The sequence below is a fragment of the Balaenoptera musculus genome, chromosome 1 (assembly GCF_009873245.2).
Source record: "Balaenoptera musculus isolate JJ_BM4_2016_0621 chromosome 1, mBalMus1.pri.v3, whole genome shotgun sequence".
Lineage (NCBI taxonomy): Eukaryota > Metazoa > Chordata > Mammalia > Artiodactyla > Balaenopteridae > Balaenoptera > Balaenoptera musculus.
In genome coordinates, this window is record NC_045785.1 from 38,928,444 (window position 1) to 38,944,566 (window position 16,123).

Here is a 16,123-nt window from a genome sequence, read left to right on the forward strand (position 1 = left end):
CCCAGCTAGAGCCTAGGCTTGGAGGAGGGATCTGGGCTCAACTCACTGCAGGAGCTGAGATCTGTACTGTGTCCTAGAAATCTGGGTTCAGTGAGGGGTAGGCAATGGGCTCAGCCCATGGAGGGTATCTGGGTTCATTCTTTTAGGGTGGAGTCCCAAAGTCACTTAGGGACTTCCCTGGTGGCACAGTGGTTAAGAATCCGCCTGCCAATGCAGAGGACACGGGTTCAATCCCTGGTCTGGGAAGATCCCACATGCCACGGAGCAACTAAGCCCGTGCGCCACAACTACTGAGCCTGTGCTCTAGAGCCGGCGAGCCACAACTACTGAAGCCCACGTGCCTAGAGCCCATGCTCCGCAACAAGACAAGCCACCGCGAGAAGCCCGTGCTGCTCGCCACAGCTAGAGAAAGCCCCCGTGCAGCAACAAAGACCCAACGCAGCCAAAAATAAATAAATAAATAAATAGAAGTCACTTAGTTCCAAACCTCAGTTTCACCTCAGAGAGCTGTTATGAGGATTACATAAGATGATCTTTAAAAGGTGGTGAGGGCAATAATCTGTGGAAACTTACCAGCCTGGAACCCAGCATGACATCATGTGCACTTGCACACAGGAGTTCTGGTCTATCCTTATAGAGAAGGAAATTAGGTCATGAGGAGATGTGACTTGACCAAAGCTTACAGTGACCTAGAGGAAAAGCCAAGACCCAAACTCAGTTATCCAGTTCCCAGTCCACAACTCTACCCACCATGCCAGGCTGCTTTGTCCTTCTAGCATCTCTGGTTTAGAGCTCCTTTTGGCGCCTGAGAATTCACAGACTGAGTCCCAGTCGAGGACTGAGCCCAGAGTGTGGCTGCAGTCTGAGTCTGGCCCCTCCTTGGCCATCAGGCAACTCTCCGTGAAGATACAGTTAATCCAGTGCAGCCTGTTCCCTCTGTTCCTCTCGTGCTCTCTGGTGGAAGTCAGGATGCCATGTGGATACAGGTAACTTTTACAGAATCCCATGGGAGAAGGGCTACCCATGTCCTGAGGAAAAGAGTCTAATTCCTGGACTTGCCACAAGGCCTCCCCTGGCCCAGCCACACCAACTGCTCAGCAGGGACTCAGGGGACCGACCTCTGTGGTTTGCTCAGCCCCATCTCACACTCTCTCCCCGCGGCTCTAGCCACACATCACCCACTGCTATCAAATTCAACTCACCCTCCATTATGTGTCAGCCTCTGCTTTACCGCACCCTCTCCTCTCACATCCATCCTTCAAGACTCAGTCTTTCTGCTCCTTCCTTCTTGAAGCCTCTCTGCAACGGGGGTTGGTTTTCATCTCTCCCTCCTCTGGTCCCTGTTGTCTTTGCTTGGTTGCATCACTAAATATAATTCTGAGTTCAAAGCCCAGCGCTGCCACCCTTGGGCTGTGGCACCACTGGGCCAGTCATTTCACATCTCTGAGCCCCTCCAAAAAAGGAGAGCCCAGCCAGGGAATGCTTTTCTGAGAACTGATGCCTGGACTGAGATGGGAAAGTGGGTTCTGAGGGTAGGTAGAGGAGTGAGCATTGAGAACCTTCCAGGTAAGCCAAGGGCTGCATCCGAAGGGCTTGAGGTTCATGAAAGGCATAGAGAAGAGTCCAGTACTGGCTGGAGCAAGGCTGTGGACAATTCAAAGAATTTGGGGGGGGGCACCATTTTGTTCATTTGGTTGGGGGGGTGCGTAACGTCCTATAAAAGATCAGATTTGCATTTCTAGAAAGCTCTTTGGCTGCACGGTGGAGAAGGGGTATGTGGGGGTGGAATGATGTGGGGATACCAGTTCCGAGGCTGATGCAGTGGTCCAAATAAAGGGGATCGGAGCATGGACTAGGGTGTTGCCAGGAGACATGGCAAGAGGCAGATGCAGATGACATGTATTTAGGATACAAAATCGGGTTTATAAGAATTGGGTTTGAGGGATGAGGGGGAAGGAGAAATCCAGGAACCCTCTGGGTTTCTGGCTGTATTTGCCTAGATGGGAGTGTTATTCCAGGTGACGGGGGCTTGGAAGCCAAGGGAAACGGAGAGGGATTCTGCATTTGGTTTTAAATTTCTTGAGTTTAGGTGCCTTAGAGGCACCTACAGGCTGTTGGACAGGCAAGCTTTGTCAGCCCTGCCGAGCTGGAGAGAGAGACGCGAGGGGAGGTGATGTTCCCCATCCCCCTCTATTCTCGAAGCTCCAGATTCTGACAGTCTGGCAGCCATCCCGACCTGTCCCCCAACTCCCCGCCTGGGGTTGGGGGCTCGTGACGTCTACACCCTCCCCCCCTTCCCTATTTCCGATGGTCGATGGAAAAACGGAAACTGCGCGTTGAGCCGAGAGCCGCCCGAAATAGCGTCTGGTGCCTGTCGATCAGCGAGCTGTCCGAGTGTCCGGGAGCGAGTGACGCTGGCCACGGCCTCGCCAGGAAATGCCACCCCTCCTCCGCCCGCCCCAAGCAGGGGCCTCGGACGGGCAGGAAACCCGGAGCTCCTGGGCTGGGGATGTCGAGGGGGAGGGGACGTGGGGACTTGTGCGTCTAGAGTCTGGTCCTGGAGGGAGCAGCCTGGAGAGAACAGCCTAGCCCGGCTTTGGGGCTTTGGGCCTGAGGGCGTCGTTGCCACTCTCCTACCTGTCCCCTACCCCCACCAAAGGCTGGATTCTCCCCCAGATTCGAGGCTTTAAATTTTTTTCAAGTGTTTCTGCCTACTCTGTCTCTGCGTCCTAGGCAGTCTCTGAGCTTTCTCCCCAGAGCTTGTCCCCTGGAGGGATGCAGTGTGTGTGCACTCTTGTGGTCAGCCAGGTTTGTTTTCAGTACACGTATATGGTGGTACTATGTGCCAGGTGCTGTCCTGAACACCTCATAAATATTAATTTCAGTTAATCCTCACAACAACCCAGTGACTAGGGACTACCATTACCTCCATTATTGTAGTAGCCAGTTGAGGCACAGAGAGGTTGAGCAACTTGCAGAGAACACCCAGCTGGTAGGTGGTGAAGTCAGATTGCACACCTAGGGCGGCAGAATGAGTACAATAGTCAGGCAGTCCTGAGTTCCCACCCTGCTCCCCAACTTGCCTGCTGTATGTTTCCAGGAAAGTTACTTAATCTCTGAGTTTCACTTTCCTCATCTGTAGAAGGAAGATGATAATTGTCTATACATCATACTGTTCTTAGGATTATTTTTAACAGTAAAAACTCCGATTTGAGATGTCATTGTTTCCCCCTTCTACCTCCATATGACCATTGTCTCCATTCCTTGCCCTGGAAGAACCTTGCCCCCTCAGTAAGCACATCTGAGCCCAGAATTCCAAGCTTGAGATGTGGGGAGACTCATCTCTGTTGCCAAACCCAGCGCTGCCATCACAATGCTCAGGGATGGAAAGGACTTCACTCTAATTCAGTTGTTCTCAAAGGGGACCATCACCATCACCTGGGAACTTGTTAGAAAAGCAAATTCTCAGGCCTCACCGCAAGCCTGCTAAATCAGAAACTCTGGGAGTGAGGCCCAGAAATCTGTGTTCTAACAGGACAACCAGGTGATTTCTGATGAGCACAAAATCGTGAGAACCACTGCTCTGGTTTACAGCCCTCGTGTCGCAAAGACCAATGTAAAAGAATTGAATGTATTTAGAAAGCACTGTGCTTCCCAACGTTTTGAAGCCATTTCCCTTTCCCTAACCCATGCTTTGTACAGGAGCATCCAGAAGACCAGAGCTGCTCCCCAGACTTATAGAGCCAATAGTACCTAAGTGGGTCTGTCCTCACAAGGCGAGAACCCCACACAGCTCTGCCATCAATGATTTTGCTCCCAGAACTGTCAGAAAAGGACAGAAGAACATGTATGCAGCCACCAGCCCTCTGGCCAGCAAATAGTTGTTACTGGTCACCCAGATGGGGCCCTGGCCCTTGTGTAATGTAAATACTTGTGGGTGGGATCCTTGGATCGATGAGGGGGACTATATGTGCTGAGCACCTGCTGTGTGTGGCTGCATTGCTCCTCGCTTCTGCCTCTGTTGGTTACTTCATCCTCCACAATAACCCTGCTGGGCTGTTAATGTGACCCCAACTTAAGAGGTGAGGAAACGTCTTACCCAAGGTGATTCAGCCAGTCGCACCCATGTCAGCTTGGACCCAATGTCCTTTCCATTCCTGCTGGCTATAAGGACATATTTGCTACATTGGGAGAACTACTTAAAAATCTTGTGGTATGTCCTGGTTTAAATCCCTTGTGACCCTAAAGAAGATAAACAAATAGCCAAAATGTCATGGGAAGATGCGCAAACTTGCATTTGGGAAATGCAAATTAAAACTACAATGAGATACCGTGATACATTCACTAAAATGGTTAAAATTTAAAAGGCTGACAATCCCAAGTACTGGTGAGGATGTGGAGCAACTGGAATTCTCATACATTGTTGAAGGGAGTGCAGAAATGACTCAACCACTTTGGTTGATCTTTAGCAGTTCCTTATAAACATGTAGTTTATAAACATACACTGACTTGGGAGAATTGAAAAATATATATCCACAGGACCTCTTGTACATAAATCTTCATAGCAGCCTTATGCATAATAGCTAAAATCTGGAAACAATCCAAATGCCCAGCAACAGGTGAATGGATAAACTGTGGTACATTCATGCAATAGAATACCACACAGCAATAAAAAAAGAACCAAACTGCGATATACATGCAAGAATATGGAATCTCAAAAACATTATGCTCGGTGAAAGAGGCCAGACACAAAAGAGCATATTAGTGTCTGATTCCACTTATAGGGAACTCTGGAAAAGGCAAAGCTAATCTATAGTATGACAGAGTTCAGATCAGGGTGGTGGGAGAGGGAAGATGACAGCAAAATGCACAAGGGAACTTTCTGGGTAATGAAAATATTCTATATCTTGATTGTGGTGGTGATTATATGAGTGTATGCATGTCAAAACTCAAGAAACTGTACACTCAAACTGGATGTGTTTTATTGTACATAAATCATGCCTCAATAAAGTCATTTATAAACCTTTTTTTGTGGCCCAGTTTCAATCGTATCTTGTCCAGGGAGCCTTCCCTGGTCAATCCTGCGTGGATATTTCCTCTCACCTCTTGCTCTTCTGATGAGCATGCCCCCGAACCCTCCACTACAGTCCAACTCGTGCTGCTCAGGGCCAGCAAAGGAGGCATTCGTACGTATCTGGGGACACGAGAGGAACTAAATGAATGGTGTTTAGAAAAGTGACAGAGACATCTGCCAGGAAGTAGTGTCATTTCTTCTGACCCTCAGTTTCCCCATCTGTAATAGGGAATGTAATGGGGTGAGAGGACCACAGGATCCCTCTCTCCCTTTTATCTCTTATCATTTCTTTCACTCTGCCTCTCATCTCTGCCACCTCTATCTCAAGCTTGCGCTCTCTGTCTCTGTCTCTGTTTCTCTCCCTGGGTCTGCTCTTTTTCTTGCCTCTGGTCCTCACTCTCTGTCTCTGTCTTAACCTACTTCTCATCTTTGCCTCCTTCCTCTTTTTTGGTCTCTGCTCTGGCTCTCACTGAGAACTCCAGTTCCCCCACAGGTACCCGTACCAACAGACATCTGGTTCCCTTGTCATATTTCTAACAAGTCAGACCTGATAGAGAGTTATAAGCTGGTCTGTCAGCTGTTCTGGGCCAGGGTGAGGGGGTGGGTGATGGAAAGGAAGGTGGAAAGGGAAGGGGAGAGTTTATAAAGTCACCATTTAAAGACACACACGGGCCTACTGGACTCTGTCACCAGCTCTGAGTCACCAGGAAAACACTGTGGCAGGAGCCCTCTTGTCCACATGGCCTGGGTCCTGTGCGTCCAGCCCAGAACCCTCCCACAGGACAGAGCCTAATGGTGTGGTTAAGCATATGTTACTGATTGTTAGGCCAACCTAGGCTAGAGTTCCTCCTTGGCTACTCAGTAGGTGGTGTCCCTATGCAAGTTATATCACTTTTCTGTGACTCGGATTCCTCATCTCTAAAGTGGGGGTAAAAATAACATATGATTCACAGGATTGTTGGAAAGATTATGAGACATATAGAAAGAACTTAGCACAGAGCCTAGCACCATCTGATACATAGAAGCTCTTATTTTTTATGAGAAGCCTCTACTTTGCACCAGCTCTGTGTTTAGGCCTAGGGATCCTAAGATGGAGGAGACAGACGCACAAGCAAAGAATTATAGTGCAGCTTAATCAGTATGCAACTAGGGCGGAGTGTGCAAAGTGTGCTGGGAACCCAGGAGAGACTGTGTGTGTGTGTGTGCACGTGTATGTTTATTCTGCCAAGAAGGATCAGACTAGACTTTCTAGACTTTACAGAACTGGTGTCATCTGTCTTGCACTGTGAGGAACAGGGGCAGATGACAGGGAAGAGTAATAGCAAGTACAAAAAGGCCCAGTGGTGGGAAGTGAAGGGCACGGATGGGGACAGCAAGCAGCTCAGTGTGACCGTGGCTCAAGTGATCCACAGGGACTCCGTGGTAGATGCAGCGAGAATGGGGGGCCAGGGCTCTCCACATCGCATGCCACCCAGCTCCATTCGTTCATTTTATTCCACATTTGCTAAGCATCTGGTTCGTGCCAGACAACATCTTAGGTGCCTGGGTGACAGAGACAAATAAGACATGCTCCCCTTTCTTGGACAGCATGCCCTGCACTAGGGTAAGAAACCTGGGCTCCTTCTCATTCTGTTACTAAAAGCCATGGTGGGGGAGCAATCTCCTGTCCTGTCTGGAATTCAGTTTCCCCATCTGCACAGTGGGCACAGCCCCTGCTTGTTTGTCTATTTTAAGCAAACACTTTTGGAGCGGTAGTTCTGGACCCCACGCTGGCTGCGGGGGATGGGAGAGGACGCAGAGCCCAGCTGGGCTGCCCTCAAGGAGCCAAGGCTCACCTTTAGGAGAATGGAGAGGAGTGGAATGAAATCATGTCCATGATCTAGGGCCTTTGGCAGCACACAGTTGGGTACCTTGCTTCTCCTGGATTAGTCCCATCACTGTCTTGTTTTCCCAGGACTGTGCGCTGGGGCCCTGCTGCACAGGGGTGGCAGGAGGAGGCGGGGACAAGGGTGAACACCAAGTGAATCTCCTGGAGGAAGACAGAGGGAGCCAGGGACTCTGGTTGGCCTGGGACTTCCAGCAGAGCAGAAGTTCCTGCCTCCAGCTCCTTCTCCTGTGGCCCTTAAACCTCCCTCCATTGTGGTGCCGACCACACGTGATGGGCTTCTGTGTACCCCAATGGGGGCCTCGGAGACAGGGCCCGTGTCTGGTTTGTCCGCGCCCCAGCCTATCACAGAGACAGAGCAGGAGCACCACAAATGTATGTTGAAGAAATAAGAGCGACAGAGACAGAACTGGAGAAAGAAACTGAGGGAGAGCGACACCACCCAGCAGGAACCTGGGCCATGAACTTAGAGGAAACAGAACTGGTCAGCCCTCCGGTTTCTAGAAAACAGCCCCAGAGAACGTGCAAGTGCGTCCTGTATGGCCCTTGTAGGAGAGAGAAATGGTTCCGCGATTACACAGGCTGTGAGTTGCAGTCCCTTCCTGGGTGGCCCCGGGAATGCAGGCCTTGAAGGGGGTGGGGCGCTGGACTCTCCCTGGCTCGGTGGTACTCTCCGTGCTGGGGGTGGGGGAGGGGAAGGAGGGGAGAGTCACAGCGCACCCCCTGGGGGTGATTCTGGGAGTTTGGAGCAAGTTACTCACCAGGAGTGACTCAGCTGTGGTGCAGCCAGCATCTATGACCTGGTATCACCTTATCAAGGTAGGAACAGGATCTTTAGGGAACGGAAACACATGCTTCCCTCAACCCTCTGCTCTGAGGGAGGAGGAGAAAAAGGAGATGAAAAGCCAGACAGACCTATATTCAAATCCTGGCTTCCACTGTGTGCCCCTTGGGCACAGCACTTTAGCACTGAGTGTCCATTTCTTCTCAGGGATAGTCCCGATAGAATGCTCGAGTGAAGAGCGAGGGCTCTGGAGCGAGACTGCCAGGGTTTGAAACCTGGTTCTTCACATTGGCTGTGTGACCTTGGGGAAAATTACTTAACCCCCCTGTTCCTATTTCCTACTCCCTAAAATGGGGGATAATAAGAGTATCTACCTCATACTGTTGTTGTGAGGAATAAGCTAACAATGTAAAGGGTTTAGTACATAGCAGATGTAGTCAGTAAATGTTAACTATTGTTCTTAAGTCACTGAGTTGTTATGGTGATTAGATGAGAAAACAAATGTAATCGTGCTTTCCTCTGTGACCTGAATGATCCGCAAGGCAATAAGCAAACTGTACTGACTCTGTAACAGGCAGTTTCTGATCTTCAGAAAGATCTCTAAGAATAATCTTGTCTTCCTTTCCCCCATCACATGCTCCTACCACAGCCCTGAACCCGGATCTTGTCTCTCGCTGCAGGTCTTTTCCTCTGCTTTTGTCCCGGTTTTCTGTGGTCGTGAGTACCTCTGTGACTGCATGAGAAACTGCACATTTGCTGCTGTTACCTCGCAGGGCTGGGTGAGGTCTAACGAGACTGAGTAGGACTAAGATAAATGTTCGATGAGTGGGATTCTGCACATATGTCCGTGCGTGCATAGATGCATCTTTACAGTGGCAGGGTCTACCAGAAACCTTCTCTTTCTTGGTTTTGCTCCCAAGGGTCTAGCACAAGGTCCCAGACATAGTGGGGACATTCAACAGACCTTGTCCCTGTGACTCTTCATTGGACAAGGCGATCATACATGGTCCCTGCCCTCAAGAAGCTCCCAGCCGTGGGTACTTACAAACCAACATACAAGCTGGCTATAATCATCTGGAAGAGGACAAAAAGAGCACCAGAGAGAGGGTAATGAGAAGTCAAGAGAGGAAAAAACTTAATTTCGTTTCTTTTTATGGTTGAGTAATATTCCATTGTATATATGTGCCACATCTTCTTTATCCATTCATCTGTTGATGGACACTTAGGTTGCTTCCATGTCCTGGCTATTGTAAATAGAGCTGCAATGAACATTTTGGTACAGGACTCTTTTTGAATTATGGTTTTCTCAGGGTATATGCCCAGTAGTGGGATTGGCACAGGGAGATCAGCTCGGTGCTTTGTGACCACCTAGAGGGGTGGGATGGGGAGGGTGGGAGGGAGGGAGACGCAAGAGGGAAGAGATATGGGAACATATGTATATGTATAACTGATTCACTTTGTTATAAAGCAGAAACTAACACACCATTGTAAAGCAATTATACTCCAATAAAGATGTTAAAAAAAAAAAAAGAGAGGAAAAAAATCATTCTCACAAGAAGATTCTGGGAAGGTTTCCTGCAGGGTGGGGAGGAGTCGTGGAGCGGGGGAGCATCTAAGCTGCGTTTTGAAGAGTTAATAGGGCTTTGAGCCCATGGAGGGTGTGGAGGCAAAGGGAGCAATTGGAGTGTGTGTGTGTGTGTGTGTGTGTACGTGCCCGCGTGCACACACAGCCTTTTCATTCCTTTATGGTAGAAAGGGAAATGGGGGGCGGGGGAGGCGAGGCTAGGTTTGATGCTTGGTACCTGATTTACTGACTCAAATACCACGGCATATGACAGCATGCTCTGGGAGGCTGGAGTCCTGAGTTCCAGCCTGAGCTCTGTGCTTACTGAGCTGTGTGAATTTGAGCAAGTCCCTTTTCTTGGGGCCCCGATGTCCTCATTTGTACAATGAGGACCAAGTGATTTCTGAGGGCCCTGCAGCTCTGAATACCTGACATCGCCTTTTCCATTGTGTTTTTAATTAGTTCCTCTTGTCCTCCTGGTCCCAGACCTCCCGTGAAGAGGCAGGACACAGGGCTCTCCCCAAATCCATCCTTTTCCTGGAGTTCAGCCTCTTACCAGGAGGTGGGAAAGCAGGATTTCCTGTGAGGATGTTTTCTGTGATCCAAACAGTTCCCGTTTGGGGAGCGGAGAGGAGATAGGGAACATCACCCAGGCCTCCAAACCCTTAAGCCCCTTTCTGTGGGTTTGATGTTTTCTTCCACACTGGAGTTTGAGCTCCTTGAAGTCAGGGAATGTAATAATTCAGAACTGGAGAAAGACATGTTGGCACCTCTTCGAACAGATATTATTACTCAACAATTTTGGTGGTGAAAACGGAATTCTTTTTCTTTTTAAAGTGTTAAATAATTAGGTATTATTAAAAGTAAGGAAATCTCCTTTTCCTCACCGATGACTGTGGAAATCCTTCAAAATGCTTCAAGGCCCAACTCCAATGCTATCTCTTGCAGAAGCCTTTCCCTCCTCTGGACTTATAAACCACTCCTCACAGCCTATTTCTGCATTAACATTTCATACAATCACAGAATGTTAGAGATACATGGCTAACCCCTTCACCTAAAAAATTGGGAAACTAAACCTAGTGATATGAGGTGACTTGCCCAATGTTATGGAATTTTGAGCAGAGGGACAAGAGGAGCCTAAATGTTGCTGACTCCTAACTCAGTGTTCTTTCTAGATGTATATTTTTTCCCTTCCCATCTTTGGTTTCCTGCCCCCAACCCCCTCCTCCAATGCTATACCTATTCAGATCTCCATGCTTTCCAACAAGCTGATCCCTCTATCAGAAATATCACATCTTCCCCTTCTCTTCCATATTGCTCCTGTAAGATTTTGGAAAAACCTGGAGCATTCTCAAAATAACCGTCCTCTTAATATATCCTCATGTCATATAGTTTTATTATAAGCCCTGACCTCACTGTATTGCTAATGTTTGCATGTGTCTCCCCCATTAGATCGAGATCCTACAGGACAAGTTGTCTTGTTCATCACGGTATGCTCAGCATCCCAGCCCAGAGCCCAGCAGAATCAACATTAGATACCTGCTGATTGACTAGGGGTATAAAAGGTGCCGGTGGGGAGAGGAAGAATGGAGGGAATGGCTGCTGCTGGGCTGGATGCTATGAAGGACTAGGTTGTTAATTATAAATGTGTGACCTTGGCCCACTTATACCTTATTTGTGTCTGTCTCATCATCTGTAGAAAGAGGTTGATGATGTCTGCCATACATACTTCAGTTGGGTTTTGGTTGTGAGGATTATATGAGGAAATGTGTGGGAAAGCACTTTGAAGAGTGTGAAGCAGTCTGCAAATCTAAGACATTATCATTAAATTTATTTTGCAGGCATAAAGGTCTCTGTTAATCTAGGAGCTAGGAAAGGTTCTGCCCTCAAGAGTAATGTCTAGGGGGCTTCCCTGGTGGCGCAGTGGTTGAGAATCTGCCTGCTAATGCAGGGGACACGGGTTCGAGCCCTGGTCTGGGAGGATCCCACATGCCGCGGAGCAGCTAGGCCCGTGAGCCACAATTACTGAGCCTGCGCGTCTGGAGCCTGTGCTCCGCAACAGGAGAGGCTGCGATAATGAGAGGCCCGCGCACCGCGATGAAGAGTGGCCCCCACTTGCCACAACTAGAGAAAGCCCTCGCATAGAAACGAAGACCCAACACAGGCATAAATAAATAAATAAATAAAATTAAAAAAAAAAGAGTAATGTCTAGGGGCTTCCCTGGTGGTGCAGTGGTTAAGAATCCGCCTGCCAATGCAGGGGACACGGGTTCGAGCCCTGGTCCGGGAAGATCCCACATGTCGCGGAGCAACTAAGCCCGTGCGCCACAACTACTGAGCCTGCGCTCTAGAGCCCGCGAGCCACAACTACTGAAGCCCGCATGCCACAATTACTGAAGCCTGTGCGCCTAGAGCCTGTACTCCACAAGAGAAGCCACCGCAATGAGAAGCCCGCACACCACAACGAAGAGTAGCCCCTGCTCACCGCAACTAGAGAAAGCCTGCTCACAGCAACGAAGACCCAACGCAGCCAGTAAATAAATAAATAAAATAAATCTAAAAAAAAAAAAAAAAGAAGAGTAATGTCTAGAAAACAAGGGCATAGAAAACTCTTTTGCTCCTCTAATTTCCTGGAGCCGTTACGGTACTCAATAGAGGTTACCACGATGTAAAATCATTGACGTGAACTCATTAACATTAACAGAGCTGGGGTTCCCTTCTTCAGGACTGTTGACTAAAAAACCAGTAGTTTCTGGTCTTGGCTAAAGGGCAGGGGGACTTCTTGGCAGAAAATAAGGCCGGCAGCTTGGAGGACAGCACATACCTGAAATAGCACCGACTGTAGTATTCAAAATCATTCATTCAGCTCAAGATCTGTGTCTCGTAGGAAGCTCTTCCTGAATTCCTCAGGCCTCAGATAAGTTGCATTTCTCAGTGGCTTAGCAGGAGCTTGAGCTTGAATCTCTGGTAACAACTTATTTGTGTAAGTTACTTCCCTAAGGTCAGTCCCTCAACTATGAGGATGACAATCACCAGCTGGGGTCAGCCAGGAGGCTTAAATGAACTAAGGCATGTGAAGTGCTCTGCACAGCGCCCTGTGAGCATGCAGTTAAGTCTTAAAAGATGGAAGCTATCGTGATTACACTGTTGTGGCTCCTCATAGTCTGAATCACTCGTTTTGGCTTTTCATCATACACTGTCTCATACTGTTGTGCCACTGTTTCCAGTGTGTATCTGTTTTCCCTAGAGCCTTTACAGCTGGCAAAAGCAAGACTTATGTCTAACATGTCTACATCCACTTCTCTGGAGCTTATTTAGCACAGGCAGGGAAAGGCAGAGGACAAGTGAGCATAGAGTAATTAACCATCAAGGGGCTCAGAGGTTGAGTGAAGGGACATTTGATGAAGGGGGTGGAGGTGCCGACTGGCCAGGACCTAGACTAATAGGTTTCTTTCCCAGGTAATAGAAGCTCCATCATTTCCTTATTCCATTTGACGTAGCGCCCACATATCTATAAACAGTATTCTGTGGGACTGGATGAAAGAAAGAAATTCAGACAAATGTCACTTGAGAGGCAGTCATCTCCAAAGTCTTTTAATCCAACTTTTCCCTTATTAATGCTTTATCCAAAGATGCTGAAAAGCTATCGTAGATACTAATTTGTCAAATAACTTCCAGAGTGAGTTCTCTTCTTAGAGAACTTCTAGAGAGGCTTCAGTGATGGTCCCTCTTCTCTGGATGTTAGTAGGAGACATGTTTTGTTGAATTAATCTACAGTCTAAACTCAGTCTCCAAAACTGCTTAAGTGTCTTATCAGAGGCCTTGAATTAGATGTGCTAACAGCAGTGATGGAATTAGATTCTGCCTAAAAAGCCTCGGGTTCAGTTTTCATTGCTCAGATAGAGAGCTTCTTGTTTGGTGTGAAAATTACAGGATTCCCAGAGATAATGGTATAGTTAATGAGGCTTTCAGTGAATCAGCATTCTCTCAGTTTTTTAAATAATATGCAATATAAATTGTACTTACACTCACTTCTTGGGTGAAACACTGAGGGCTAAAGTTAAACAGAACACACTTGAAGTGGCGATGACAATTCCATTACTTAAAAATTTACTCCAATGAAACCTATAAGTGGATTTTAAAAATATTTATTAAAATAACCGAAGCCCCAGACCTTGCCTATGGGAACAAAGGTAAACACAGAGAATCACCATCAGTGACATTTCTATATCTTGATTTTAACCTGAAAGAGCAATGTAACAGGGAAATGTACACTAACTGGTGCCTGGCTCCAGTGGGGAACAGCAGAGAGCACCATGTTGCCATACTTTGGCTGGCTAAGTATAAATTGGTCCATCAGATTATTACCTTAGAAGGCCCCAGTTGGGTATTTAGAGACCCAAAGTCCACTTCTTTCCAATTTACATATCAAATTTTGATATAAGGCAATGATATCTTAATCTAACTTCAGCAGAAGAGCTTTCTCTCTCAAGTGAATGAGGACTTTTTCATTTACATTCAGAAAAAACAATTTAAAATTTATTTTTTAAGAAAGTGAGGAAAGGAAGCAACTACTGATGCACTCAACAAGTTGGATGGATCTCAAGGATATTATGCTGAGTGAAAACCAATTTCAAGAAATTACATACTATGATTCTATTTATATTAGCATTCTCAAAATGACAAAACTCTAGTGATAGAGAACAGATCATTGGTTGTCAGGAGTTAGTGTTGGAGGGAGGCTGTATTTTAAAAGAGTAGAACTAGGGAGTTTCTTTGTGATGATGGGACAGTTCTGTATGCTGATTGTGGTGGTGGTTATGCAAATCTATAAGTGATAAAATTTCATAGTTATATACCAAAAAGTAAATAAATGAGTACAGCAACTTGTGAAACCTGAAAAGTCTGTGGTTTAGTTACTAATATTGCACCCAATGTCAATTGCTTGGTTTTGATCATTTACTATGGTTATATAAGATATTATCATTGGGGGTTGCTGGATAAAGGGTACACCTGAACTCTGTATAATTTTTGTAATTTTGGGGGAGTCTAAAAAGTTTTTTTTTAAGAAGTGGAGAAGGATATGCTACAGCAGAGGACAAAGGAAAGCAGTCAATCTAGACATTTTTATTAAGTTCCATTAAAAAATACTAAAACATCTGAAAAACTCACAAAGTTTATAAAACACACTCATACTCAATAATTTTCTTATTATGTGATAGCTAGTGCTATATGTTGAAAATGTTACATTAACATCAACCCACAAGAGTGCAAAAGTTTTACTTCCACAGTATTTAACAAATATGCATCTTAAGACAACATCTATACTCCTTGTATAAAAGATGTTAAGTTACTTTTAAAAATAAAACTTTCCCCTTAAATTCAATAAGGGTTGATTTAGCTAATTTACTCAGGGTCATGATAACTTTATATTCTTTTGGTGATACTGGGTAGATGCAAAATGCTAGGAAAACAGACTTACTTTTCGAAGTGTACAGTATAAAAGAGCAATTCAGATTCATAGTTGGATAGCATCTGCTTATCTAAATTTGTTGAAATAACTGATCTCAGGATTTGTTTAAAAAAAAAAAAAATCCAGTGATGCTGAACGCCACTATCTGAACAAAGAGCACTTAGCCCTCCTAATAGCCAGCCATGTCATAGACAATCAGGTCACTTGTTCAGCTCTTTGCCATCAGCTGCTACCAAGAAACAGAGAGATCCCTAGAATGACTAGGAATTCCCAAACTATCAAAAGGCTCTGGCTTCCATAAGTATCTTCAGGAGACATCCCATCCTCATATCAGGAGGGCAGGGGAGTTAAAAGTTTAAAATAATTTTGGCAACTGTCTGAGACGCTTCACATCTAAGAAGGTGCCTACTGAATTCATACTATTCATTTGCTTTAAAGTATCAGAAGGTTTCAAACTTTCAGGAAAAACCGGAGTGTCCCTTACATTTTCTTTCTCAGGATGTTGGGTGAACTCTGCTTTTCCAGTTCGGAGGTTCACTGCAGGACTTGATTTAAGGTTCTTTAATAAGAAATCTGGGTTTTCATTCAACTGTGGTGTTGCTTTTGGCCGAACAACTTCGTTTGTAATATTTCTCAGTACTGGCATATCTGTGTGGGTGCCCATGGAGTCATAGTTATAACGAGTAGTTATCTCACAAGCATTCTTAGAAGGCTCTTTCTGACAATCAAGTTGTTCAGCTATGCACGTAAGGTTTTGATTCACTAAATGTTCACTCTTGGTATCTGTATTGTTTGGAGGCTCCTCTTCATCCTCACTATTGTCACTGCTTTGAATCAGTCCATACCTCTTCATGTATTTTTTGGTTGCAAATGACATGTTGTTTGGTGAAATTAAACTAAGGCCCACTGTGTTTCTGTCTGTATTAATATGTAGAAGGCTAAAAGATGAGTCACAGTTATTTTGGTTTGATCGAGTGAGAGACAGTTGTGACAGCTGATTTTCATTTAAATATTTCAGAGCTATAGCATTTGCTTCCATGCTCAAATCCACACCGTTGGGGCTTAAGCCACTCATGCCAACATTAGCAAATGACATGCAGTTTAATCCAGAGATCACTGCTTCAGGGCTGATGCATGCCAACACACTGAAAGACAGAACAGAGCAGGCCATCATTTATCTTATTCTGGGTACTAAACAGTGTTACTGTAAATATGTTCCATTCTATGAAGGTAACAGTTAAGTCTTCAGCTTTAAGCTTGATGGTGCTTTTTATCTGAGAGCTCAGACATCTAAGTCTTGATGATCCAGATACATTCAAGGGGTAACTATGATAACCTAGAAG

General features: G+C 46.2%; 1 protein-coding gene across 2 annotated transcripts in view; it reads right to left on the bottom strand.

The window, feature by feature from the left end:
* Window positions 1-14,149: 14,149 nt before the first annotated feature.
* The window catches only part of STIL (STIL centriolar assembly protein), a 54,812-nt gene continuing 52,838 nt past the window's right edge, over window positions 14,150-16,123 (bottom strand). For both annotated transcript variants that reach the window (XM_036835282.1, XM_036835274.1), the window contains exon 17: window positions 14,150-15,925. In XM_036835282.1, the coding sequence (XP_036691177.1) occupies window positions 15,136-15,925 (790 nt within the window). In that variant the 3' untranslated portion in view covers window positions 14,150-15,135. The remainder of the gene's footprint in view (window positions 15,926-16,123) is intronic.